The sequence below is a fragment of the Patiria miniata genome, unplaced genomic scaffold, assembly GCF_015706575.1.
Source record: "Patiria miniata isolate m_02_andy unplaced genomic scaffold, ASM1570657v1 HiC_scaffold_3, whole genome shotgun sequence".
In the NCBI taxonomy this organism is placed as follows: Eukaryota; Metazoa; Echinodermata; class Asteroidea; order Valvatida; family Asterinidae; genus Patiria; species Patiria miniata.
In genome coordinates this window covers 15002873-15028782 of record NW_024037069.1, presented here as the reverse complement: position 1 = coordinate 15028782, position 25910 = coordinate 15002873, and the positions used below count along the sequence as shown (strand labels likewise).

At 41.9% G+C, this 25910-nt stretch overlaps 1 protein-coding gene and 1 long non-coding RNA gene across 3 annotated transcripts; one reads left to right on the top strand and one right to left on the bottom strand.

Annotated features, from left to right (window-relative positions):
* The first annotated feature begins 1801 nt into the window (after positions 1-1801).
* On the top strand, positions 1802-25366 carry LOC119737437 (protein NEDD1-like). 2 transcript variants are annotated; one of them, XM_038211791.1, is made up of 14 exons: positions 1802-1911; positions 7801-8050; positions 8706-8800; positions 10250-10366; positions 11785-11925; positions 12947-13176; positions 14781-14979; positions 15829-16063; positions 17325-17432; positions 18330-18499; positions 19133-19451; positions 20122-20356; positions 22382-22448; positions 24374-25366. In XM_038211791.1, exons 2-14 carry the CDS (start codon positions 7918-7920, stop codon positions 24476-24478), a joined length of 2154 nt encoding a protein of 717 aa, XP_038067719.1. In that variant the 5' UTR covers positions 1802-1911; positions 7801-7917; the 3' UTR covers positions 24479-25366. The 2 variants fall into 2 exon arrangements, with proteins under 2 accessions (XP_038067719.1, XP_038067720.1); XM_038211792.1 differs by having other exon boundaries at positions 19136-19451; positions 24374-25365.
* On the bottom strand, positions 4306-5492 carry LOC119737438. Its single transcript, XR_005272379.1, has 2 exons — positions 5193-5492; positions 4306-4478 (listed from the first exon to the last, which is right to left on the bottom strand). It is a non-coding gene; the product is annotated as an uncharacterized LOC119737438 (long non-coding RNA).
* Positions 25367-25910: the final 544 nt, after the last annotated feature.

Below are 25910 nucleotides of genomic sequence, written 5' to 3'. Positions count from 1 at the left end.
CCATTCTTCTTCGAGTGGCCAGCCCGCGCCAGCTAGTCTGACTTGGAGTGCCAACACATTTTTTTGGAACCATTCCCCCTCCCTCTTCATTCCCTCATTCTGAGGGGCAAGAGAGCAAACATTTGGTGGTATCCGATCGAACGCATTGATTGGTTTAATTTTAGTTAAGTCGGGCAGAAGCTGCGAATTAGCCTAATTATCGGTTGGGGTTGAAGGGGCACTTCAAAGAAACAACGCCCAAGGCTCACACAGAAGTTGCAGCCGCCGTGTTCTTTTATTCCGAAAGAGGTTAAGAATTACGGAACGCGTGGAAATTGAAAATAAATATGTATAGAGTAAACTTTTCTTTTGGATTTTGAAACATCACAGTTTAAAATTGGCACAGTCGTAACTGAAGCCAGTCAACAAAGAGACTTGAAACAATTATTATAAAACTGTTTTTAATATTCGTGATATTGGAGAGTGGATCAATTTGCAACGTTGCAAGTGTGGACAATTTGGAAGCATTTTTGTTCGGGTATAATGAGAGGATAGCGTTACACCATGCATTTTGCCTCCGAGAATGTTTCCGCCTCCTTGGATGGAGGATCGGCTGAGACGTCTTCAGAATGAGGGCGCTCTTTAATTTTAAAATCTAGCGCAAATTCGGAGTTAGTCGAATGGACAAACAATGGTCAGACAGTGGCTAACTGTAGTTCAATATCGTACTTGTTTTTATAGACTCTGAAAATATCCTAGTTAATTTGTCTAGAATTTGTCAAATAATGTACCCGTCTGACCCTAGCTGTATCAGCGGGGTGCAAGCCTGACTGTTATCTAGTCATATCTTGGTGTTTTTACAGTATATAGGGATACAGATCATATGCTGTTGTTAATTTATTTCGTAGTTTTAAACTAAACCGGGGACATCTCGCCAAGTTGCAAGAAAATGAGAAAGACCCGTCAAGGTCTAGGATGCTTTATTATAAATGTGAGCTTCAGGCCAATTCCCTGGAGATGGGGTGCGCCGGGTGTGTACGCACCCCCCTCCCCCAAAAAAATAATAATAGAAAAGGCTCAGTGATAGTTGTTTAGTTTAGTTTTGGACTCAGATATCTGTTCTTTTGTATTTACGTACATCTTTAAACAGTGCCCCTAGAGTCGGATATATACGATGATACCCCCCCCCCCCCCCCCGCTTTCGAATGAAGCTGCCGGCCGGCTGCGGGTCTTTCGTACGAGTTCGACTTCGATGTCTTGAGTCAACTTAGTTGAGTGGACTTATAGCTTATCCTTTTTAAAATTGGTTTTCATATGCTCTTACTTTTTTGAGGGCGGTTGCTTTTGATTTAAAAATGGCACCGCATTGATAGAGTCGAAATCCTCTGAACACAGTTGAAAATTCTCCGCCCTTTAATTCCGCATGTGCAAACTTCTCCCATCACGCTACTTCTTCTACTTCTACTACTACTACAGCGGTACTCAGCAACGTCCATAAGTGGAGTGCCGAGGAACTTGATGTACATGTATATGACAGACTATGCTAGTCAACTATGCATTTTATCAGTCAAATTCTATTATCTTGTTCATTAGTAACAAATCAAGAATATGATTGTTCCCCCCCTTCAATTAATACTATTCCATTTTCCAATTCATGGAGTGGTTTCTGTCCTTGATTTGACCATGGATTTGACCAAAAAAACCCCCAGAATATGAAACACGCACGCTCCGTGATTACTAAAAAAAAAACCCATGACTCAAGAGCTAGAGGGCGCTGTTCATGTATTCCCTCCAACGAAGAGGGCGCTATTGCGTATTTTGCAATCTGGAAAACTGGCGGTAGTTGGAAACAACTTTTTATGCGGACAAAAACGTCCACGAAATATCCGAGTTGGATGAAGCAAATAATCACTCTTTACGACTGACATACAGGTGAGTAGGTGTTAAGTTTTAAGATTGATGTTATGTAAAATAATGATTCGTCATCAATTAATATTACTGTTTTTGATGGGACTGTCAACCGAATGGATTTCATTCAACTTCAAAATTGTGCATGAAGTCATTGCAATAGCGTCTGTTTCCGACACACCGGATTCGAAAGCTCTGACTTAAGAATTTCGGGATTTTGTTCCTTTAAGGTAAATGACACTCAAGTCAAAGGTGACATTCTGATATTTCTTGACACATCTGACATGTCTGACTGGCATGCATGACATGTCTGACAAGTGACATGTCTGTCTGAACAGCACAGCCATGACGGCAGGTTTAACTTGGTGCTGAAAGACAAAGAGGGCAGGAGCCAGGGCTTTGATTTATGAGGGAAATTACAAGGTAAAAGACAACAACGACAACCAGAAAATGTGTTCGAAAACCAAAATGACGACACGTTCAAAGTACCCATTGGTACATGTAAGATTCCCACATTGCCGTACTAGCGAAAAATTCCCCATTGGCCGTGTAACACGGATGGGAATGGGGGCGTGGGCGACAAGCGCGGCGCTCATTGGTGGACGTGCCCGGCCGGGCCCGTGACGTCACAGAAACCACATGTCAGGGATTCGTTTACGCACGCACGCACGGCCTGTGCAGGCACGTACGGCCGGTGCATTCCGAGCCGCGGAGAACTTCGCACTGTCGAGCGGGCTGACCTGCTGACTTCCCGCAAGTTTATCACGAAATAGATTACGGATTTTACTCAAACAATTGCCATTTCCAAGGCGTGTTGATAGTCGCAAATTGAAGTATTTTAAGTAAGGGAAGTCCTCCTTTCATCCCAGGAAATTCTGGTTAAAATAGGAGCATTTTGTAAACTATATTTTCTAACTCTTAGTTGTCTAAAATATACAAAGAAATGACTCGGGATACAAATTCAGAGACATCAGAGACTCGTTTTTAATAGAAAAGTTTGGCCTATGTTCATTTTATTATACGCATGTTCGTAATACCTGATATTTTGTGTATTACAACTTGGTTGTTTTTGGTTAGTATACAATTCACTTGGAAAAATAGTGGAAGATCTCTTGACCCAAACACTCGAGTTATACATTTAAATCTAAAGATTGTTTATAAACTCTTTTCACAATAGTGCTTTCCTTGCTGTCCATTCCCAGGGCTTTATTTTTACCAAGTGCATTATTGTAATTGTAAATTTTAGCTTTTTTCAATAAACATTCAACCCGTTTTCTATGTGTATAGCATTGTTCTTGTGGTTTCGACCGGTACCTGAATAATTAAGACTGAAATTTAACCTACATGTACAACACGTAAACAGCAATGTGACTTCCCTCCTCAATAAACAGCCCCCTTCACACCCCACTCAGCTCAGCAGGATTAAGGGAAACAATGGCAGGTTCAAACCTAATTAAGATACGGCTTAACCCATTGCATAGCCTCCAAGAAGCTTAGTTTTCTCTCGTATAACGGTAAGTTTTGAATTACTTGTATTAGTTTGTGTAGTCATGTAAGCTCTTCTCTTTGAATTGTTATGCTACCGTCAAAATGGGGAGCGATAAAGACAGTTTGAAATAAAAACTTCATGTCGCACGATATTAAAATATTTTTTTGTTAACTCTTTCAGTGCCAAACTCGTACATGTACGAGGTATTTTTGTTAGTCCAAAAGCGCCAACCTCGTACATGTACGAGGTAATGTTCGTGCTTAAAATCGCCAAACCTCGTACATGTACGAGGTAGAGTAACATGTTATCAAAAGGGGGCGTTCTCGCTCTTTCTAATGGTACCAATTATATGCATGTACGACCTGTATTTATTTTTATATTCGAGTTCTTGTGAGAGGGCGTCACACTGAGTTTCGATTTGTTGACAAAATGGCGGCGCCCATAAACCGAGCTCGCGTGTTATCTCCAGAGAAAATCAGTGTATTTTTACGCCGATTTGGACAGGGTAAGGGATTACTTTTCTGATTCAGAATAATCCATGGATATTTCAGAACTGGATGGTGAGTCAGAAGACGAACATTGGGATACCGATACAAATGATAATGATGGTGCTAAAAGTGACAATCATGGCAATATTTATGATAATGAACAGAGTTTGTACGAGGAGGGGTATCAGACGCGACACACGTATATTCTGCAAAAGTGCGGAATTCCCCTGTGTTCAGGAGAGTGTTTCAGGGTTTATTACTAGGTGCATGACTAATATTGACTTTTGAAGGTAACAAGAATATACCAGAGAGCAAGATACAACAAGTTTGGTGATTACAACTTATTTACTTTTTTTTTATAGAATTTTGAATAATTAACACAAAAGCTCGAAGTTGGGCGCTTTAGGGTTAAACTTTTGAAATGTCGCGGGCACTGAAAGAGTTAAAATTGGGTGGGGAAAACTATTCATTAATAACGGCAATGTATTAAATGTTGTCGCTGTCACAGGAGGCACGCTTCCACCTCTTCATGGCGCTGCAATTTCAGGTGACGTATGTAGAAACTCTGGACCGAAAGACGACATCGCGACAAGGGCACGACACTTCCCGCCAACCTGAAAAAAAATTAAAATCCATAAAATAATTGGTAAAGGGTTTGAAGGTACAGGTCGCCGATGATGGTTAAAAAGCAATTAAGGGTCTATTAATGTTTTAATTTGTATAAGGCTCCCTTAATTTACATCTCTTCATCTGTCCTTAATAAACTTTTAAAAGTGAACAATATTCAGGAATTCCAAATTCCTAAAAAAAATCTTAAAGAATCCGGAAATCAGAAAAAAAAGACAAAAAGTTCCTAAATTAAATCAGGAAATCCTGACCCCAAAAAATTCCAAAAGTTTTTACAAGAAAAAATCCTGTCAAAAATGCCTGAAATCAGGAAAAATCCACACAAAAATTCTTGAAATCCTGACAAATCGCACGCCTGGATTATCAAATCTGAATCAGTATTAAATCTGAATCTTGCATTTTCATCGCTTGCACGAATGTCAATTTACATTCAACAAACCGCACGTGCATGTACCGCGCCCGCGCCGCCTAGATATAGACTGTACGCGTCGGGGTCAGGTCGTATATGTGTAACGGCCACGCACGATTTGACGTACGACGTACGCATCAACGTCGTCGTCGCCATGCATATTGACGTGGCGCACTCAATACACTCAACCCCCACACACAAAACACGTTGCATATGATTTTCCAATGATTAACGAACACCTTCAGCCAGTGGCGCGGTTTCACACTAAAATCGCAACAAAAATATGACCTACCAAAATTCAAATACCACCAAGGAATCCGCGAGTTGTTGCGCCTCAGGTTGACACCAAAGAAATGGAATATAAAGTCGAAGAAAACCACGAATTCATACGATTTTGGTACCATTCGAAAGATCGTCGTGAACTCTGTCGAAGTGGAAACGACTCGAGGTACAGACGTGAAGCATGTGCGCATGCGCAACAGTTTCATTCATGAAAACTGCCTTTTATGGTCAGTATGATGACGTCATATAATGAGATCGCTGTGACGCCCTCTCGCGGCCGTTCCGTGCCAATTCATGTAGGGTATTTTTCGCTGTGACTAGTACAGAACCAACCAGGGCAAAGTAACTTGCTAGCCTGTAGCAGAAAAGTTTCAATTTTCCTTTGACCTCCAAATTCTCCTGTCATGAAATGTTCGGCCCCTGAGTTTCACATGTATTATTTTGATGTGGATAAGTGCTCTAGGGTGGGTTGAAATTCCTCAAATGCAGGGTTGGCAATTTTTTTGATTTAAATCAGATTTTTAATTTTTTTTTAACTTTAAAGTATTGATTTGTCTCAACAATTTTCCAAATCTTCCCACCCTCTTTTACACCCATCAACAAGGAGTTTTCAGGTTGCTATATTAGGCCGTTTTTTTTTAATTACTTGGATTACGGAATTTTTGGGTCCCCATTTCCGGCGGCGAGCGGGAAATGAAAAAAAAAAAAAAAAAAAAAAAAAAATGGGGGCGCCCTATCATCCAACATGGCGGCGCCCATAGAGACATGAAGAAACAAAAACGGGCACGAGAATGAACAGTCACTGCATTTTCAAAACCACGGTTTCAAAGAAATAGTGACCATGGAGTGACCAGGCCAGTTCCCCCGATTTTTTTAGCATTCAAAAATCTCCTTTTCAACCTAAAGCAGACTTCTCTCAGATCAAATGACACCTTTTTGTAATTGTGAAAAACAAAATGGGATACAAATTACGTTTTTTTTAACGCGATTTTATGGGTGGTGCCGGTGCCGTGCGATCGTCATCTTTATTTTCATGTTGCGTTTTGACGTTGTCATCGTCATTTTCCCCCCAAATTTCCCTCTATTTATGACCTACCTGTATGTTCTTAAATGTCGACAACTAGTTTGGTAAGTCAAATAAATTAAAAGTGGATTTTGTTCTCTTTGAGAACCAGGCCCATACACGATCGCCATTTATAACTTTTGACAATCGGCATGATCGTCCGGACACCATGTGCACGCGTGTTTTGGCCTCGAGCTCGTTTTCCTCGTACAAAAACATCAATGCGTATTATATAGTGTACCGCGCGTGGAAGCACTGAGAAAAAGAAAGTCGGTTGGCTGCACGTAAGATCTGCCGTACGTACTCCTGCTGGTGTGTGTGTGTACTAATACAGATATATATTTTTGCGGCGGGGTTGTCGCTACTTGAAGTATCGGCACACTCCGGAACTGGGGATTCAGTTGTCAGTGTGTACTTGTACATCGCGCGTACCTAATAGTATAGTACGTACAGTGCATGGGGAATCGCTGGTGTTCGCACGGCCGGCCGTACCGTGGGTGTGATTGATTCAGCGAGATTTTAAGACAACCCCGATCGGGCTGGGATGACATCGAAACACATTGTTAATGTGTGGAAAAACAACTGAAATCAATTATTTTAGTTGTAAATGTACACTGTAGAGTCAAAAAAATTAAACCTGGCGGCAGGATTTTAAAGCTTGGCGGGGACTTCTTAAACATGGCGGGCGCTGCAGAAAGCATGGCGGGGCGCCAGGTTTGTTCTACAAAGTTGGAGAACACTGGTGTCGTTCGATCAAACCAGTACTAATACTATGGTTTACAGGCCTGGACAGCGCGCAATATAGAGTTTTTTGTACGATAGGCACATTTTTTTTTTTTTTTTTTTTTTTTTGGGGTAGTCAGAATCGACAATTTCCGGCGGCGATTTTTAAAATTTTTTTCAAAATTCCGATTTTTTCCGGCGGCGATTCCGTAATCCAAGTAATTAAAAAAAAACGGCCTTACCAATCATCCACACAACTCAATTGAGTATTTGTAAATTTGCAGACGAAAATTTTCAATTAACATTGATTAAGCCTAATACCTTTCAAAAATTACCCATCTACATATTGATATCCCCAATGTCAAACAAAAATGTGAAATTTACCAGAATAATATTGCTAGAATACTGACCAACTCTTTCATTCATTGCGCGAAATAAACAGTTTTTGAAAATCAATTCATAGGTCTATACAGTCTTTTTTTTTTTTTTTTTAGTTACAGTAGTCTTTTAAAATTATATTTACACTTGGGTTTTATCATTTTGAACAGTACTTTGGGTAAAAAAACATGCAACTTTCGTACGCATTTTAGTTCAAAACAGCAGACTACAGTGGATTTATGTTCTCTTGTATTGGAACAGTGTCCCAAACAGACTTCATGATGACCCATGTTTAAAGTGAGAGCTTTGCATGCCAGTTTTGTTTGTCGTATACATTTACTTATTACCAGGTGACTGACCACTGACTATAAAACAGAGCAATATTAGATTTTGACATTTTACTCAAACTTAATGATTTTCTGTCATAATATTGCACTGTTTTTTCCTTCTTCAGGTCACTGTTTGTAGTCTAATTTTGAACTACCTGACTGTTCATGGTCGTCGTGTAGTATAGCACGCCCTCATGCCGATCCCCTGAGCACATCCAGCACAGAGTCATCAGAGTCCCACCATGGAGGATGGGCTTAAGCTAGCCACCGGCGGGGATGACATCAAGCTGTGGGATGTAGCAGCTAGCTCCGCCCCTTTACATCAGTTCTGTCCGCATTCCAGCGCAATCTCTTCCATCAGCTGGAGTCATAACAATATCCTTTGGCCGGAGAAAATCATTCAATCCCTGCCAGCCCCAGTCTAATGCCAAGTTACTTAAAACTTTTAAGGGCCATAATGATTTTTTTAATGCAGTCCATGAATAAAAATGCACATTTGTATACCATTTAACCTGATTTTCAATTTCCATTTTGCCATTTTCAAGGATATTGTGGTGTCTTTTTGGTTTTTATGATAAAAACCAAAAGACACCACAATATCCTTGGAAATGGCAAAATTTTCAAGGATAATAATTAGCATAATATGCTAATGCACATGTAAATATATGAGCAAAGTGTGATGCCATTTTAGGCAGAAACCTCAATGTTACAGCTATTTCAGCAGCACAAGTTACCAGAATGTTTGATATCTTTGTGTCAGTACATGGCAGTAAGCCAATGAGCAATCTTTTCTCACTAATGCTTTCAATGAACAGATGTTTATGTTCGCAATTTAAGGCTAAATTTTATAAACAGGAAAAGGCGGTTGATCCACATTGTGCAGTTTCTCCAGTGAAAAATAAAAGCAGCTAGTACAGAAATTGGAGTTGCAAAGTATTTGGCCAAGCCTGTCGATGATTTATGTTTCTATGAGAATTTCCCAACATCTGAACCATAAGAATGTGTTTCAATCTTTAACTGCTGCGATCACATCAGATATTAGCGAGTGCAGGGAGTTCGGGGGACAAAGTGGTGCTGACGTTCATCAAGAATGCAGCATCTAACATCATCGAAATAGCAGAAGAGGTGAGTAGCTTAATCAAAAATCATTAAGCTTTTTTTGAGGAGGAACAAATTTCTGGATTTTCGTTCTTGAAAAAATCCCGAACATTCTTAAAGGAATGGTCTCAGCCATTACAGATTTCTGTTGTAATGGCTGAGACCATTCCTTTAAGAATGGCTGAGACCATTCCTTTAAGAATGTTCGGGATTTTTTCAAGAACGAAAATCCAGAAATTTGTTCGTCCTAAAAAAATGTTCTTTATCTAGTTGGTTGTCTTGTCGTAAACACTTCATACTTGGACATGATGTAAGCAGATTTGTTTGTCTTTAGCGAGATTTAAATTGTAATACAGGGTGAGTCAGAATGATCTGGACCCAAATTGATTAAAGAAAATATGAAAATATATGTAGCAATTATCAAAACAAGTGCAAATGAGATATGTTAAAGGCTGGCATTTTGGACATATTTGGTGAAAGTTTCATGTATATATCCATTGTTCCGTTTTGAAGAAAAGCGCAAGCAAAGAACACGCGCTAAAAACACTCTGACCACGGTTCCATGGTTCAACAAATTGATTGAAATCGCATACTGATTTGACTGCATAGTTTGAAATACTGTCACATCAGTACGCGATTTCAATTAAATTTTCTTTAAATTGGGTCCAGATCACTCTGACTCACGCTTTACACTGTATAGGGTTTTGCCCTTCTCTGATGTTTATTTATATGGACTTTATACTTGGTGCCACTGTGAGTATGAGAGAAAAAAAAGTCCCAGGCCTACTGAGATGGGACTCAGACATAACTTTGTGCTCACTAATGCAGCAGTCGCTGAGTTTGGTGCCCCACTGCTATGGGCTCTGTTTATAGTACATGTAGTTGGTGCTAAATGACCACTCACATGAGCTTTGTGTGCGGGACATTGTACGTGCATTGCAAGCACCGCTTTGCCCGTGTATTGTGCAAAGAAGATGTGCGCCAGACCAATTTCAATGCCAGTAGATAGTTGGAATGTGGTTCAAAGGTCCCGCCTAAATTTCTCTCTGTCATTGTTGACGGGGTACTTGCACACTGAGTCCTTATCAACTTGAAAGTGTCCCTTCCTCCCCCCCCCTCCTTTCCCACACCCCTCCTTTCCCACACCCCTCCTTCCCCACCCCCTTCCTTCCCCACACCCCTCCTTTCCCACCCCCTTCCTTCCCCACCCCCTTCCTTCCCCACCCCCCTCCCTCCCCAGCCCCCTCCTTCCCCACCCCCTTCCTTCCCCACCCCCTTCCTTCCCCACCCCCCTCCCTCCCCAGCCCCCTCCTTCCCCACCCCCCTCCTTCCCACCCCGACCCAAGAAAACTTCGTGGTTGAAATCCCAAATCTGGCATTTTAATTGAGTCAGGATTGTCTAGCCTAACCACTGTACTTCTCTGGGTTGATATCCCAATTTGTTGGGCGTTAAAACTTGAATTCTGTCTGTATCAGGAGAAGCAAACCTGTGTAGCCTTCAACTCCACCTCCCGCTACCTCCTGACAGGTGGCAAGAATCGCATCGTCAGCATCTGGGATCTCAAGTCCAGGAAACTCAAGAAAACCTACACAGTGAGTAACAGTAAACCTTAATAAAAATAATAATAATAATAATAATGTGCTTATATAGCACTTTATACCAACGGTCTCAAAGCGCTTCACAATTATTTCAGGTTCATCAGGTCATGAGACCCGTTTTTGCAGCAGCTCGAGATCAGCGCATTCTGGTCTCTACCCTCACAGGTACCCATTTGTACTCCTGGGTGGAGAGAGGCAATTGTAGTAAAGTGTCTTGCCCAAAAACACAAGCACCATGTTCCTTGTCAGGGTTCGAACCCATGTACCACAGCACACGAGTCAAACACCGTAACCATTGGACCACAGCGCTCTGTATCAGTGAGCAAGACATGAACAAGTGGTCTGTATATAAATATATACAGACAAAATATAAATGCAAAATATAAATGCAAAATATCCAAAATTCTGGCAATTGAGATCTCTGCCTGAAATGACATCACAGTTTTGCTCATGAATATGGAAATTTGCTTTCTAGCACAATAATCAAAAAGGCACCAAAATACCCTTGAAAATGAAAAAAAAAAGAAAATAGAAATTAAGGTTTTTACCTTTGTAACGTTAAACTGTCAATAGAAATTGGTTTAATAACTCAATTACCTGTTTTATTCAAGTGAACATTGATAAACAGTAAAAACAGTCACTTATTACCATTATGGTTTATCTGATGAAATGTGGAACGCTGTGGTCTGACACGGCCAATCCAAGATCCTGTGGATAATTCTAGGTAGATTACTGTGCATGTGTTCACGGGAAAGACTTGTGGCACTAATTTCTTCTCCTGAAAGAGTTTTTAAAAAAGGAACCTGTCAGAGCAGAGATGGTTATTGTTGAGATGTTTGCCCAGGTAATTGGTAGAATCAAGTCTCATATTCCCCAGGGAGCTGAGATGGTATTAGGGATATTTTGAGGGTCCAATGAGCAGGGGTAATAATTAACCCTAACCCTGCTCAATCCAACGGGATCCAACTATTTCACATATCTGTTGGGTCCTGTTTGATTGAGCAGTAAACCCCCTGCATCTATTCCTGTTGAAATCTGTTGGATTCAGGCAACTGAATACATTCAGAGTCGGATTCTGTTGGGTGCTGGTAAATAACACCAATTTGGACTCCGTTGGATCCAGCAGCAAACAGAAAAATGAGGGACAGTTGAATTCTGTTGGATTGAGCATGCCAGTCATATGAGTAACTGTCAACTCATATGAGTAACTGTCAAACTCTGTTAGATTTAGCAGGGTAGTCGTGGGGAGCTACTACGGGGCTAGGGTTAATGTAAAATGCTTTGATCTTTGTTAAAAGTGCTTGATGGGTATAAATTATTATCAGTTAGTTGTTGTGAAATTGCTCAGCCTGCCCGAAATAATGATAGGCAAAAACAAATATCGAAGTAACCTCTAACCTTTGACCTCTCAGGGCCACCAAGACGCAGTGACCTACACAACGTTTAATTGGAACGACACCTACATTGCGTCTGGGTCAGCCAGTGGGGAGATCCTACTGCACAATGTGGTCTCTGGTCAGGCCAGCAGCCCGCTACTGGCCCCCAAAGCACAGGTAACTGAAAGCTAGCATTTAACCCTCCTATGCAAACATGCATTCTGTGCCAAGTTGTCCTTTCAGTCGAGTCATTGGTTTTCAACAGTTAAGAATTCCCAGCCTGCGTAAAGCAGGATTGGCTGGCTGGAACTGTTTATGTAACTTGCAGAGATGCCACTTTTCTGGTTTAAACCGGAATTCCGTTGTTTTTTTTAAATCTCACAAAATTCTGCTTTTTTCCGGCCTGGAAAAAACTGGAAAAAGAGAAGAAAAACTGTGGAAATGCGTTGATTTTTACCTCGTTTTTAATAGCGCTCTCGCACGACGTTGTCTTTGTTGTTGCCGAGCCTGCATGCGACCAGGCGGCCGACGTACATGTACATACTTGCACGTATACAACGGCGCCTCACGTGCTTCATTTACCGCGTGCGGGCATGTTGTGTGCTAAGCACACATAGCATTCAGCCTGGAAATCAAGTCTATCATTTTAGCTATCGGTGGTTCCCAATCGCAGTGATATATGTGAACACAAAAAACGCCGGGTACCGACCATGTTTTAGTCGCGCGCATCGCGTAGTGCAAAGGTCATGTACACCAACAGTGTTGTGGAATCGTGCATGTTTCCAATGTTTCGTGTCGAATATTACGTTGGAAATTCGGGAAGGCAGAAAAAATAAATGGAACTTGGCTTGGCTACAACAAGTACAAGAGAAAGATGACAACGGGGACTTGGTGGCTTTTTTACAACAAAAAAATAAAGTTCCGTTTTTTTTGAAGCAGCTGTTCTGTTTTTTTTTCCAGCAGACACATTTCCGGTTTTTCAAGCAGACCCTGTGGCATCTCTGAATTTGATGCAGCTGTGCTTTGACTGTTTGTGATTGATAAGTTAGCTGTGCCCACCGCTTGCCTTTTTGTCTGTTGACTGAGTTTGACTAGTTGCAGTGCTTGCTTGAAATTTTGTTTTAAGGCCTTAGGGAAATCGCAGTCACTATAGAAATTGCCGTTGACGTGCATTTTTTCTTTCGTTGCTTTTTCCCAGAGCATTCGTGGTCTGGAGTACTCCCTCTTCAAGAAATCCCTCCTGGCCTCTGTGTCGGATGACGGCGGCCTCACCATGTGGGACACCAACTCCCGCAAGGCAATCTCCACGTTCAGGGATGCCCACCGGGCGCCGGCAACGGCCCTGGTCTTCTCCCCGGTCAACGACATGCTCCTGATGAGCACCGGTTTGGACAAGAGGATTGTATGCTACGACGTCATTGGAAAGAGGTAAAGATCATTTTAGAAGGTCATTTTTTTATGTCTTGGGCAGGTAGTAAGGGGTGTTCTTAGTAAGTGAAATCCAGAGATAGTGTTTTTCATGCCCTAAGCAAGACATATTACTTTTGTTCGTTTGAAGCAACAAAAGTGTTCAAAATCTAATGAAGGATACTGAACAACTAACCTGATGAAGTTTCAGCTCAGCTTCAGCTGTATATTCCGAGAAAAACAGCATTCTAAGATCTCAATTTCAAATCAAAAGTTGCTGAATCATGTTTTGAATTGTTTTGAATTGAAACTATACGCGATGTCGCGCACTGATCCGACAAATTATAGCAACCGCGCGCGCCTGTACGTCGTGCCAATGCTTGCGCGCGCTGCGCCGAATAACAAAACGAACTACTAATTTAAATTTTCCTACGGTGCGTCTTAAGACGCACCGTTGGAAAGTCCTTCTTTCGTTGATTACTTCAAAATGACAGCTTGCCAGAAAGAATAATTTCACAGGGAGTTTAGTCCCCTTACTATCTTTCAACCAAGTATGTTTTTCAACAATAATACGCCAGCTACTTTTTCGGATGGCTGCAAATGATGGACTGTAGCTTTAATCCATAGGGGTTTTGGCAGTTGGTGACCAGCCTGTACAAAAGCTATGGGAGAGGAAGTGGGTTGGTTTTTATGACAGTTTGTGACAGTTCTATCAGTAGGAGGGTTAAATACAACTATGCATCACCTTATTCATAGCTAATGCCTCGGTATTAATCTCAAGACTTAGATTGGAGTCATTAGCTGCACCACCAAAGTATGAAGGTCTATCGTTAAATAACGCTGCGTCTGATTGACTTGGCTGTGGCTTGCTATAACACATGCACCAGTGGAAGTGGTCAAATTCACATCCGATTTCCATTGTGTTATTGCCGGACAAAGCAAATGTTATTAGGACACTGCCTGAGTTTGCAATAAAAGCCACAGTAGGGCAATTCCGTAAATTTGGACGTACATGTCGGACACTTTAATGAGCTGCAGTTGCAAAAGTGAATGTGATACATCACTAATATGTGACATCTAATGAGTAGAAAACAATTACAGAACAAAGTAAGGTACCACCACCTTAACGACCTTGTACATGTACATCATGTGGTTGGATGTTCGTTTGATTTTATGGAGTAAGCCATTTGCGAGTGGGATTTACATTTGAAAAATTTCTGGTACACTGGCTTGCTCAGAATGCTTGGCACATTTTAACTTTGAATTCTCCAGTCCAAAGACACCATTGCTAATCACATGATTCGGGGCAAGCTCTTGCATAGTTACATAAGAGACGCTCAGCACCAATACATTATTCACAATGGGTGAGAATGGCACAAACACACCAGACCATGCCGGAGCTGGGGGTTACTAGCAAAAGGCTTGCCCCGAATCACGTGATATAGCAACAGTCTCTTTGGTCGGGAGAATGCAAAGTTAAAACGTGTAAAGCATTGGATTAAGTCAGCGTCCCAGATTTTATTCAAATTTAACTCGCAAATGGCTTATTGCCCAGTATATGACTTTGGCTTTGATCAACCTTCGAGTCAAATTTACGCCATTCTATCCTGATTGGCCCTCATCAGCGTAATCAAGAGCATGACGGTGGAGTCACCCTTGACCTCTATTTCCTGTATGCACGACGGTGCCACGCTAGCCGTTGGATCCACGCGAGGCAAGGTCTACATCTTCGACCTGCGGACGGGGTCCAGCCCTCTCAAGGTGCTGCACGGCCACAAGTCATCGGTGCAGTGTGTGCAATTCCAGAACAGCCCAACAACAAGGGTATGTTAGTTTGTTAACCCTCCTATGCAAACGCACATTCAGTGCCAAGTTGTCATTTCAGTCAAAATCAATCAGGTGACTGTTTTCAACAGCTCCCGGATAGGGTAGCTGTTGACTGGCAGGATTGACTGGCTGTGACTGTTTATGTAAATTGATACAGCTATGCTTGGACTGTAGGCGATTGATAAGCCAGCTTTGCCTACCACTTTCCTGTTTGTGTCTGTTGACTGAATTTGACTAGCCACAGTGCTTGCTTGAAATATGATCTGACTGTTGGTGACTAGCCTGTAAAAGGCATGGCAGGGGAAGAGGATCGATTTTGTAACTGTCTTTGACTGTTCAGATAGCAGGAGGTTTAATGAAATAAACCACAAATCAAAACTGACTTGGTTCACTTTTTTAATCAGTGTAACATTAAAACCGGTTAAGCCAATGCTGTAACTAACATGACGAATACCTGTCAGGCATAGCCCGCCGTTCAGCACGTAGTTCATTCACGCGATTCAGCACGCGAATCAGCATTTCCATGCTGCGATCCAGCCGCACATTCAGTCGTACATTTAGAATCTCCATGCAAGGAGGACGCAAAAACTGCCAGTATTTTGACACAATCACACGCTGAAATCACGAGCTAAATTCTGACAGGACAGAGCACTCTAACATCTGAATGTATTAAAAAAAAAGAAACCCTTGGAAAACTCTACATGTTCAGTAAAGTCTAATTTATGAGAAAGGGGTTTGACTGCACCTTGATTTTGCTGGGGACTAAGGGGGCCTCTGACGCCCGGCCAAAGTTTCAAATATCATGCCTGATAGAACTGGCTTATTTTGCCCCTCATTCACCCGTAGAGCAATGGAGTGAGCAGCAAGGGCAGCAAGCCAGTGCAGCCAGTAGCAGGCAGTCGGAAGCTTCCACAGGTGACCCCGGGGGTGGCCATGGTCAATCCCACCGTCCAGAGGGGCAGCATGACGTCCACAGACATGGATGCGGGCAAATCACTGGAAGAAACAAGAGGGAACACGAACCGACCAACGCCCCGGGAGGACATTGAAAATCAGGACATCATATCGCCGATAAGAGAAGGTAGCTATGATTTTCCCTTCACGCATAAGAGAGCAGGCAGTCTGGTTTAGTCCCTCTTATACTAAATGTCAATAAAACATGTCCTACTTTTGATCCTCAAATACTCTGTTGTTTACCAATAAAGTTAACCCACAAGTTTAGATCATGTAGACAAACTTTATGGAGCGAGTTTCATCAGCTTTCATCAGCATACGAAACAAATACTCACTTTGAGAATGTCGATACAGCACTAGAGACGGTGGTGGAAGGCGCATGCTGCAGCCAAGCTTCTGAAGGAATGCAGGATCACCCCTGATGTCATTGCACACCTCCTTGATCTTGTGTTGTGCCAAACGATCAAGGAGGTGTGCAATGACATCAGGGGTGATCCTACATTCCTTCAGAAGCCTTCAGCTGCAGCATCTGCCTTCCGCCACCGTCTCCAGCGCTGTATTGATATTGGAGGACGCTAAGTTGAAAGTGGCAGATTCTGAAAGTGTTTTGTTTAAATCTCACCCTCTGGCACAAAATTGATGAAACTCGCTCCATAAAATTTGTCATGCCTTGTTTCCATGATCTGAAATTTTGGTTTAATTCCATTAGTAAACAACAGACAGGATCAAAAGTGGGACACATTTTTTCTCGACACGTTGTACATGGACACATAGTACATAGACGTCAGAATTGTCAGGTCAGAGAACCAGACTAGCTGGCTTGCACCCATTCACGGATGTGTAACTGATTGCAACAAAATGTGGACTATACTAAATTTGGTAAATTGGGGGCAGTATTTGAAAAAAACCTTGGCCGACCATCGTTGGAAATAAATACGAAATTCCACTTTTCTTGTGGCAAGACATCTGCACTAGAAAGCAGGAGGTCGTGGGTTCGAGTCCCACCCGAGTGATTTTTTCCTGTTTTCACTCGGGAGGTAACACACTGAGTATACAGTGTTTAAACGTCGGTGAAGGGCAAAACCTAATTTGAGTGAAGAAAGGTATTTACTAATAATTTGGTAGTTTTGTTTTTATGTTTGCAAATGTTGTATATTACCTTTAAAATTGGTGGGTAATATCTATTACAGATCTTAACAGATAACTGTTGTCGATTACCCTCATGCAAATCATTTCCTTTGATTAACTCCTTTCCTCATTTTTTACTTCACACTTATGTAATTATGTCTTGTACAGCTTGGGATTTCCTATTGTTTTCTTACTACTTCCCAGTTGCATGTGTGTAATTAATATATTGTCTTAAAAACAATTTAATCATATTAATTTAGGCACAGTGTCTTCGGTCAAGTACCCAGAAAGCATGGACCGCCTCAGCCGGCCTGACACCATGGGCAAGGCGGAGGGTACCCCAGCCCAATCCAGAGACAGCTTACCAGGTAAGCCTTAGTTATCTCTGGCTTTGGTTTGTCCTAAAACTGCGGTTTTATTCATCAAACTGTCCCGATTCGCAGTCACTGCAGCATAGTGGCATGGTTGTCAAAAGTCTTGAGCTCATCTATCGAAACCAATCTTTTTCACTTGTTATTTGTTCACTTCGTCTTTTTCAATGTGATTATTTACTTTACCGAATCACACAAAGGTCTTCTATAAGCACTGTGGTTTAGTTTTATCAAAAAGAATGGCTGGGCAATTCCAGTGTCATGTCTGTGACTAAGCTTTTAACCCCTTAAGCACGGGTTATAATGGGGACATTCCTCCACACATGGAGCAAGTGGCCCGCATGACTGCACAGCCTTTGTGTGGTAGCGGGACTGCACAAAAGCAGCAGCTGTGGAACTACCCACTAGCCATGTGCCACGACATACCACAGCTGGCAACTGCATTCCAATGAGGAATAGCGGCCGCGGCCATGACCGCTTCCCGAGCGCATGGGGTTAAGAGCTCAGTGGATAAACCTGAAATGTATTTTCAAAAACTGAAACATCCATCATCTAGTAATGGTCAAGGAGATTACAGACTAGGACTTTTGGATCGTTTCTCTGAATCATTAATTAAATGTCATGGTTAATGGGCCCTGTCATGGACATAACACTTCCTTTTAAAATGCTGGAATTTATAACGTGTGCTTCACAAGCTGATGAGTTGGCCACGGGGTGTAATCTACAGCTTCTGTCCACAGTCCATAGCAGTTGTTATTATTTTTTAGCCTAGTGAAGTACAGATCGGCATCTTAAAATTCTTTTATCCAATTATAAAAAAAGAGGCCTTCTTCAAAATTTTTTAAAACAATATCCAAATTGGTGACCAGGCTGTTTATCATTTTAACTTTCCAGATTTTTTCTCCCCGCTGTCGGAGAACGCGTCCAACATCTCTCTAAGGCGGAATCCGATTGGCTCGGTCGAATTAGCGCCACAGCCATCCCTCATTGCCCCTCAGCCAATCACAAAGGGCCTTCCTAATGACCAGAATGGTGCTAATGCCACATCTTTCAATCCGGTCTCGGTAAGTAACTAGTCTATGTGTGACAACGTCTTCATCACTAAAATGCCAAAAAAAAAAATAATAATTTGACACCAAAATTGATCTTTGGATAATTCAGTCGTGAACCTTCCTATGCAAACATACATTCTGTGCCAAGTAGTCATTTCAGTCAAAATCCAACCAGTGACTGTTTTTAACAGTTAAGAATTCCCAGCCTACATAAAGCAGGATTGACTGGCTGGAACTGTTTAAGTAACTTGATACAGCTATGCTTTGACTCCGGGTGAGTGATAAAACACTTGTGACCACAACTTGCCTGCTTTGTCTGTTGACTGATTTTGACATGTGATCTGACTGCTGGTGACTAGCCTTTGTTAATAGTGCAGCAGGGGAAGTGGAAGTCAATTTTGACTGTCTGTGACTGTTTATGACTGTTAAAATAGCAGGATGGTTAATTTAGTGAAATTATAAAATTTATTAACATAAACAGTACCCATGCATCGTTGGGATTGCTGCACTGTTACAAATACATCCTCTTTGCCTATAGCAAAACTGCATTGTCCCATGGTCATTACCTTCTCAAACAGAAACATGCACTCGGAGGTGAATTGGTTATTGTCCTCAAATTTCTCAATTTTGTGTTTGTTTTTGTAACAGCCATTGCGAACAAGCTCCTTAACCAGTCAGCCGAAAACCACAAGCAAGCCGGAATTCAGTCTGGACCTGCAGACCCGGCAGGGAACTAGCCCGGTGAGGGAGCGAAGCAAGTCGCTTACGAGTCCACGGACGCCATTACTGGGGGGCGACTTCCCTGCAGGGGGTGCACTGGAATTTAACTTGAGCCCCGAGAACGAGTCGGCGAGGTCAGGGAGTGCAGGGTTGTCGGCGACCGCTGGATTAGGGTCAGGCAGGGTACCGGTGAACACAGGGATCCACTCCATGGTGGAAGTGGATGCCAAGCCAATTGGTACTGGTAAGTCCCTGCCGAAATGACGAGGGCAAAGAATCTCTGCCAACTATGGCAGAAAATTCTGCCGCTAGCGGTTAGCGCATTCCATTGTTTTTGGTGTGCGTGCAAAGTGGTCATCGCATAACTAAGAAAAGTCTTGGGGCTAGACATTGTTTCTTTGATACCAGATAACCCGTGGCTGCGATAACCCGCCGCCACAAGAGGGCGTTATCACGACCAACCATATCGCCCACGAACCCGCGAGAAACAACGTCTAGGCCATCTGCTTAAATGGGGGAAAGGAGTGCGTATGCGATACTTCCGCAGGCAATTACGGTCCATTCTCAGTCTCACTTATACTTCACACCACAAAAGAGCTGACCAGTGAAGTTGCACAAAAGTCTTGCTGCATCTTGTGTGCTACTGGAAGAAATAAGAGTTTGGTTCAGAATTACTATGAAATGTTTTGGATGCACGCCGCATATATTAGGCCAAATAGGTGTGCGCGCATTACACAACCCATACGATTCGGCCTAGACGTTGGCGCAACGAAATTTAAAAATGAGGTTAAATGGGGCGCAAAGGTGTATTTTCAAGGATGGCATTTAAAAAAAATGACATTGCATGGGCCCTTTAATAACATTGTTAATTTTCGATAGTCCCTAACTAGCATCTCATTGTTTCATGTCCCCAGGTGTGACACCACGCAGGGGAGGCTCCCCTGCCCGGGGTCTGTTGGGGGGTTCGTCAGACGCTGCACCCAGAGTCATGAACGGTAACATGGGGGCATTGTCGAGGGTGGGTCCCCCCGTCACCATCGTCGACCCTAGGGAGGAGGGGTCCAGGCTTGCATCAGGGGGTGCCGATCTGCAACCCTTTCAGGTCCAGTTCATCAAGAACATGATCGATGACTCCTTAGAGGAATTCAAGTAAGAGTCCAACTTATAATAATAAGACTAAGTTAATGGTTGCGTCATTTAACAAATCTCTTTTGTGATTTTCAGAGGTTCTGAAAAGAACGGAGGGAAACTCAACGTTTCGGACAGTATGGGCTCCGTGCGCCAACAAAAGAGGGCCCGTTTTGAGAGCCCCGTAGACATGACACACAGCGTGCGCGTACTGTACTGTGCTCGTTTGCACGCGAAGTACGCACGACTTCCTGAATGTGCCAAAGCTATTAGCCACAGTGTCTTTGCATGAGCGTCAGGCGTCGTCGGCGTGCAAATACGTTAAAATTTAACTTGCGATGGTCACCCAGACTAATCCCCGCCTCCAATAACTTTGGATCATTTGAAATACGCAGTGGATGGACCGGGAACCAGTCTAGGTCTCCCCCAACTCTCCTTTTCTGGCCATTGAAGGGGTACTTGTGCACGGAGCCCACACTGTCAGGAGACCGAAGGGAATCAGTGAGCACACTGTCCCAAAACCTTGAGTTTCCCACGGTTCTGTTCAGAACCCCACAAAGTCACAGCAGGGATTTGTTACATTGTTTAACCGTAATCATAATCATATTGCTATCTTCATCATGCAAACCGTCAAATCTTATCTGGCAAAATTATGTTAAAAAAGGAACTGATATTGTGATTTATATAACTGACATACAGATCCTAGTCATTTGATTGGTGGAACTCACATCACATGACATTCGTTATTGCTCCCATTCACGCCGCGGCTCAAAAAGTACTATCCGCCCATGTGGAATGGGAAATACTATTCAACAGTTAGGATCATGACGCGGTACTTGTGTGCAAATGCATGCTGGTGTGCGCGTTCAGCGTAGCGCGTATTGTTCCAAAGAGCCAGCGCTACAGCGTTAGGTTCAAACATTTTCGTGAAGGGGTGGTGTGGAATAGAGAAATGGATTTTCCTTCAGTTTTATATTGAAATGAAAGTTCAAATATATCAAATGACAAGGATCTATATGTCAGTTATATAAAACAAATATTGAGTATATATTGGTAAAATCTGGACTTTTCCAGTTCACTCGGCTTCGCCTCGTGAAATGGAAAAGTCCAGATTTTACCGAGCGATAATATTCCTCCCATTCCACGCTGAGCCACTCAATATTTGTATATTATTTCACTTGCAAGGTTGACTTATCCGTACATTCAGAGTAGCAGTAGCTTATAACGGAGCATTTATAGGTTTACAAAAAAAAAAAACACACAATATTTTTTTTTGTATTTGAATTTGTTTTGGTTGCACTTTTCAGTAATTTATCGAGTTTGGCTTTCGGACTAGTGCCCCTTGAGCAAAGACACTAACAAAATGGCAAACTGCCAATATAGGGCTGGATAGCTCAGTTGGTAGAGCGCTGGAACGGCAATCCGGAGGTCGCAGGTTTAAATTTCTTTGTTCAACTTAAAAATTATCAAGATTTGAGACACAACAGTCTTGCCTTGTGCACCTGACCACAGAAATGCCCAACTTGCCTGCCTTGATGTCCAGCTTTGTGTACAATGGTACAATGGTACAGTGGAGTGCTGTGGCCTCATGGTTTAACGGCACTGGATTTGTGGCCTGTGGGTAAAGCTGCAGGTTGTGGGTTCGAGTCCAGCCGGGGTCATGGTGCGTGTGCCCTTGAGCAAGGCACTTTGTCACTCATTGCTTCTCTCCACCCAGGAGTAAATGGGTACCTGTGAGGGCAGAGATGGTTATTGTGATTGAATTAGCTCTCTTGCTCCTAACAGGCTGCATCGAGCTGTATACTCCCCAGGGAGCTGAGATGGTATTTGGAATGTTTAAATGACCCAATGATCAGGGGTAATAATAATACTGTAAGCGCCGTGATTTAGTTTACTAATAAGAGCGTTCTTAAATTCCGATTATTATTATTATTATTATTATTATTAATTTCTTCTTAGTGTGAATCGGAGAGTTATTTATTTGTAGTGTGTATTTCTTACTTTTATTTCTATTCATCCATTTTTTTTGGTATTATTATTTTCCAGGGAGTCATTTCACAGGGAGATTTTGCATTTACAACGGGAGATGGTCCGGCAGTTTCAGATCCAGCAGGTAGGTTCATAGATTCGGTACATCTAGGCCAAAGTTGCAGTGTCTCATGGACAGTTGACCCTGTGTTTGGTCTTGTGTCGTGCAGAACTCGGGAGAACCCATGATATATAACATCACGCCAAGTATATATGTAAAATAGTGACCGAACAAGGGTACAGAAAAAAAAAGCTTTTCAATTTGGACTGTTCAAATCAATGGGAGTACACATATATGTACTTGAAAGCTCTAGAAATACCCAAAATTTGTCAAAATTGGATTTTTTTGCCATTGAATGCATCAAACTTGAAAGACATAGGAGTGAATGTGGGACTGCATAACATTTCACGTCAAGAAGGTGCTTAGACTAAAATCAACATTCAAACTCAGTGTTGATCTGTCTTTAGCGTCAAGTTCCTTCAATACTTTACAATGCATTTTTTTGTTCAGATAAATGTGAGCGTTCTGGGAAAATGAGACAGAACTGAGCAGAGTTCAAAATGAGAATTTAGGGGTGTAAGGAACGAGAATAAAATTATCCTTACCTTACTGTTTGTTGTTCTTAAATCGGACATTAATGTTATGGCTGTTTAAAGTTCGCATTTATCAACTTGTCAAAAAAAGTAAAATACTGAGAAAAAAAGCCTTTAAAGTTTCAAGTTTTGCAGTCGTGAAAATGAAAGATGCCAATCATTTTACCTTAAAAACAAGTTTATCCCACAAATTTTAAACTAGTTATTTAAACAAATGTGTAGATATATAAAAGATTACGAATATCAATGTCTGAAAATAGATTTTTTTTCTCCATTTCTTTTTTTCTGCATTTTTCTCCACTATAGCCAGGGTTCGACCTTAACTTTTATTTTCACTAGCCAGCCAGGCTACTGAAAGAGACTCTTAACTAGCCCGCGGGCATTTTCACTAGCCCGCATGCTTTTTTCTTTTAGAGTGTCTCATTAACAACAATGTGCATACATGTAAAACGTGTATAGAGCCTGAAAGTTGACCCCTGGTGGCGCGCTTCAGGGCCCCTCGAAAAGGAAAATCAACGCGTAAAAGTCAAGAGTTTTTGAAATTAGTTTTGGTACACTGATTTCTTAAGAAAATCACCCTCGGATTCTATGGAAACTGAAAACAATCACATGACATGAAAGACAAATATCGTACCAAAAATTGACCTCTCACTTCCTAAAACTTGCGTGTGGACTCGTGGAACTCGATCACTCATTCAAGCATGAACATTTATGAAATAATTTTGTGGCGGTCACTGGGTTATAGGCTTAAACTTAAACAGGAGACTCAAATGTCTTTTGGGACCGACAATTCTGTTGATTAACTTGAAGGATTGAGTTTTCATTTACAAACAAATCTAAAATGACCGTTGATAAGAACTGTTTTAAAACGTGGTCCAAACGAGCCTGAATAAATCTAGAATCAATCAGATGTACGTTGGTAAATCTTCGCGTCGATATCATTTTCGTTCTCACGCAAGTACGCGATATGAAGTAGGTCGTAAGTAAAATCATTTTTACCCATTTCCAACTGATTTTTTATCTATTCTGAGGCAATTTTGTCTGAGTTTTTTTTAATAAACAGATCTAACAATTTAACCCTTTAAAACAGTTGATAAAATTATACACAAATTGATACAGCAGTTCTTCCTGTCCTTTCATTTTGCCGTGTCCCAATAATTTTTTTGACTTGCCAGCCGGGCTACTAAAGGAATAGTTTGACTAGCCCGCCGCAGTTTTGACTAGCGTTTGGCTAGCTGGCTACCGCTAATTTCGAACCCTGCTACAGCCTGTGCCCAGTTCCGTCTCATTTTGCCAGAACGCCTCACAAATATAATAAATGGTTTTGGGAAATGTCTTGAATCTGACTCCAATTTCACCCTGTGCTTGTCTGTAAGGGATGTTAAAGAATTCAGATTTTTCATTTTTTTCTTTCAGAATGAGATGCACGAACTGCTCCAGAAGTACTCCGTCAACGAGGGCCTCCTGACGGAGCTGGAGAGATTGCGGGAAGAAAACAAGAACCTAAAAGCCAAGTACTGACCCTGGATTGGAACAAAAATGGATCCAGTCAACGTAGATAAACCTTTGGTCTTTCCAACTAATCCCAGCGTTGTGTTGTGAAGTGTCAATGCAGGAAGTTGTGCTCAGTGCCATATGCAATTCTGGGTCAAGACGTATACGGCATACAAGACTATGCCACATGCTGACATTTAGCCTAGGGGTCAATTTCACGGCACTGCTAAGCACACAAATTTGCTGAGCACAAAAAAAGTCTGGCTTATAAAAGCAGGTTACCAGCTAAAACTCCATGTGATTTTCATGCTAAGCAAACAAAAGCTGAATACCAATCACGAGCAATAGACTATATCATCTCTGTGCATGCACTAAAGAGGATGCAGCGAAAGTTGAAATTAGGAACAGCAATAGGCTGGTTCCTGGTCATCATTTTTCAAGTTTCGAAAAGAGGAAGTCCAGGGAGCTAGACTTGAAGTGAGAGCACTTTTATCTCAACTCTTTTAAATGTCCTGTTATCAAACGATGACATTTTAAGAGTTGTCGTCAACTGGGAAAGCGTCCTTCATGGACAGGGGATGCCCATGCACAGAGATGTGTGTACAAACTCCAGCATTAGATGAACACACAGCTAATCAAGCAGTGCAACCTGGCTCTGTCAGATGAGATTTGACTTCCACTTGTGTCATTGCTGTGGAAAGGACTCTGATCAAACTGATTTTGTGTTGAAGAAGCATCTTTAGATTTGCTAAAAAAACAGGCCTTGCAAGTGGATTCTGCAATTTGAAGTCTTGACTGCTATAAGTCTTTATTTATAGGGTGCTGTAACCATAGAGCTATATTAAATTACTAGAGCGCTAACTCACTGTACACAATGAAGCCTGCTGGGTGCATCCATGTTTGTGCACAAACCTACGGAAAACTTAAAATTTAGTATGGCTTTAGTACGGCTATTTGCATATCTGTGTTTGTTTTCTACACCAGTTGTATCGAAGTTGATACGCCCAAACCCAAAATGTACAATAAGTAAGTGAACGTTTTATTTTCTCTGCGCAAACTTGCGCAAACGCAAACGAGTGTGCGTAAGCGTTGCAGACGATTTTTGCTTTGATGTTTTTTAACCGCCATACTCACAGAATACACACTTAACGTTGTTCGCGTATGTTGTACTAGCGCGTTGCATTTAGAAAACAGTATTTGAAATCCATTATTATGTTCCACAAAGACGCACGTGAATTCAAATTGTCTGGGCCCAGGACGGCTTCAAAGTATCTACAAGAAGCTAGAAGAATTGAGAAGCTAGCGCTCTAGTTATTTAACATAGCTCTGTGGCTGTAATCTATCAGCATTATTTATTGTCCCCATTTTATTGGGGGGGGGGGGGGGAAGGGAGGCTAAAGTTTTGTGCATTGTATTTGCAAATTTGGAAGGACTTGGTACCCCTGGCAATTTAAGGCCT

Excerpts from the sequence above, each read along its gene's own strand:
- LOC119737437 (XM_038211791.1), top strand. The coding sequence starts at position 7,918 with ATGGAGGATGGGCTTAAGCTAGCCACCGGCGGGGATGACATCAAGCTG. Across the intron at positions 19,452-20,121 it reads TGCCAAGCCAATTGGTACTG|GTGTGACACCACGCAGGGGA; the intron begins GTAAGTCCCTGC and ends TCATGTCCCCAG. Across the intron at positions 20,357-22,381 it reads GACTCCTTAGAGGAATTCAA|GGAGTCATTTCACAGGGAGA; the intron begins GTAAGAGTCCAA and ends ATTATTTTCCAG.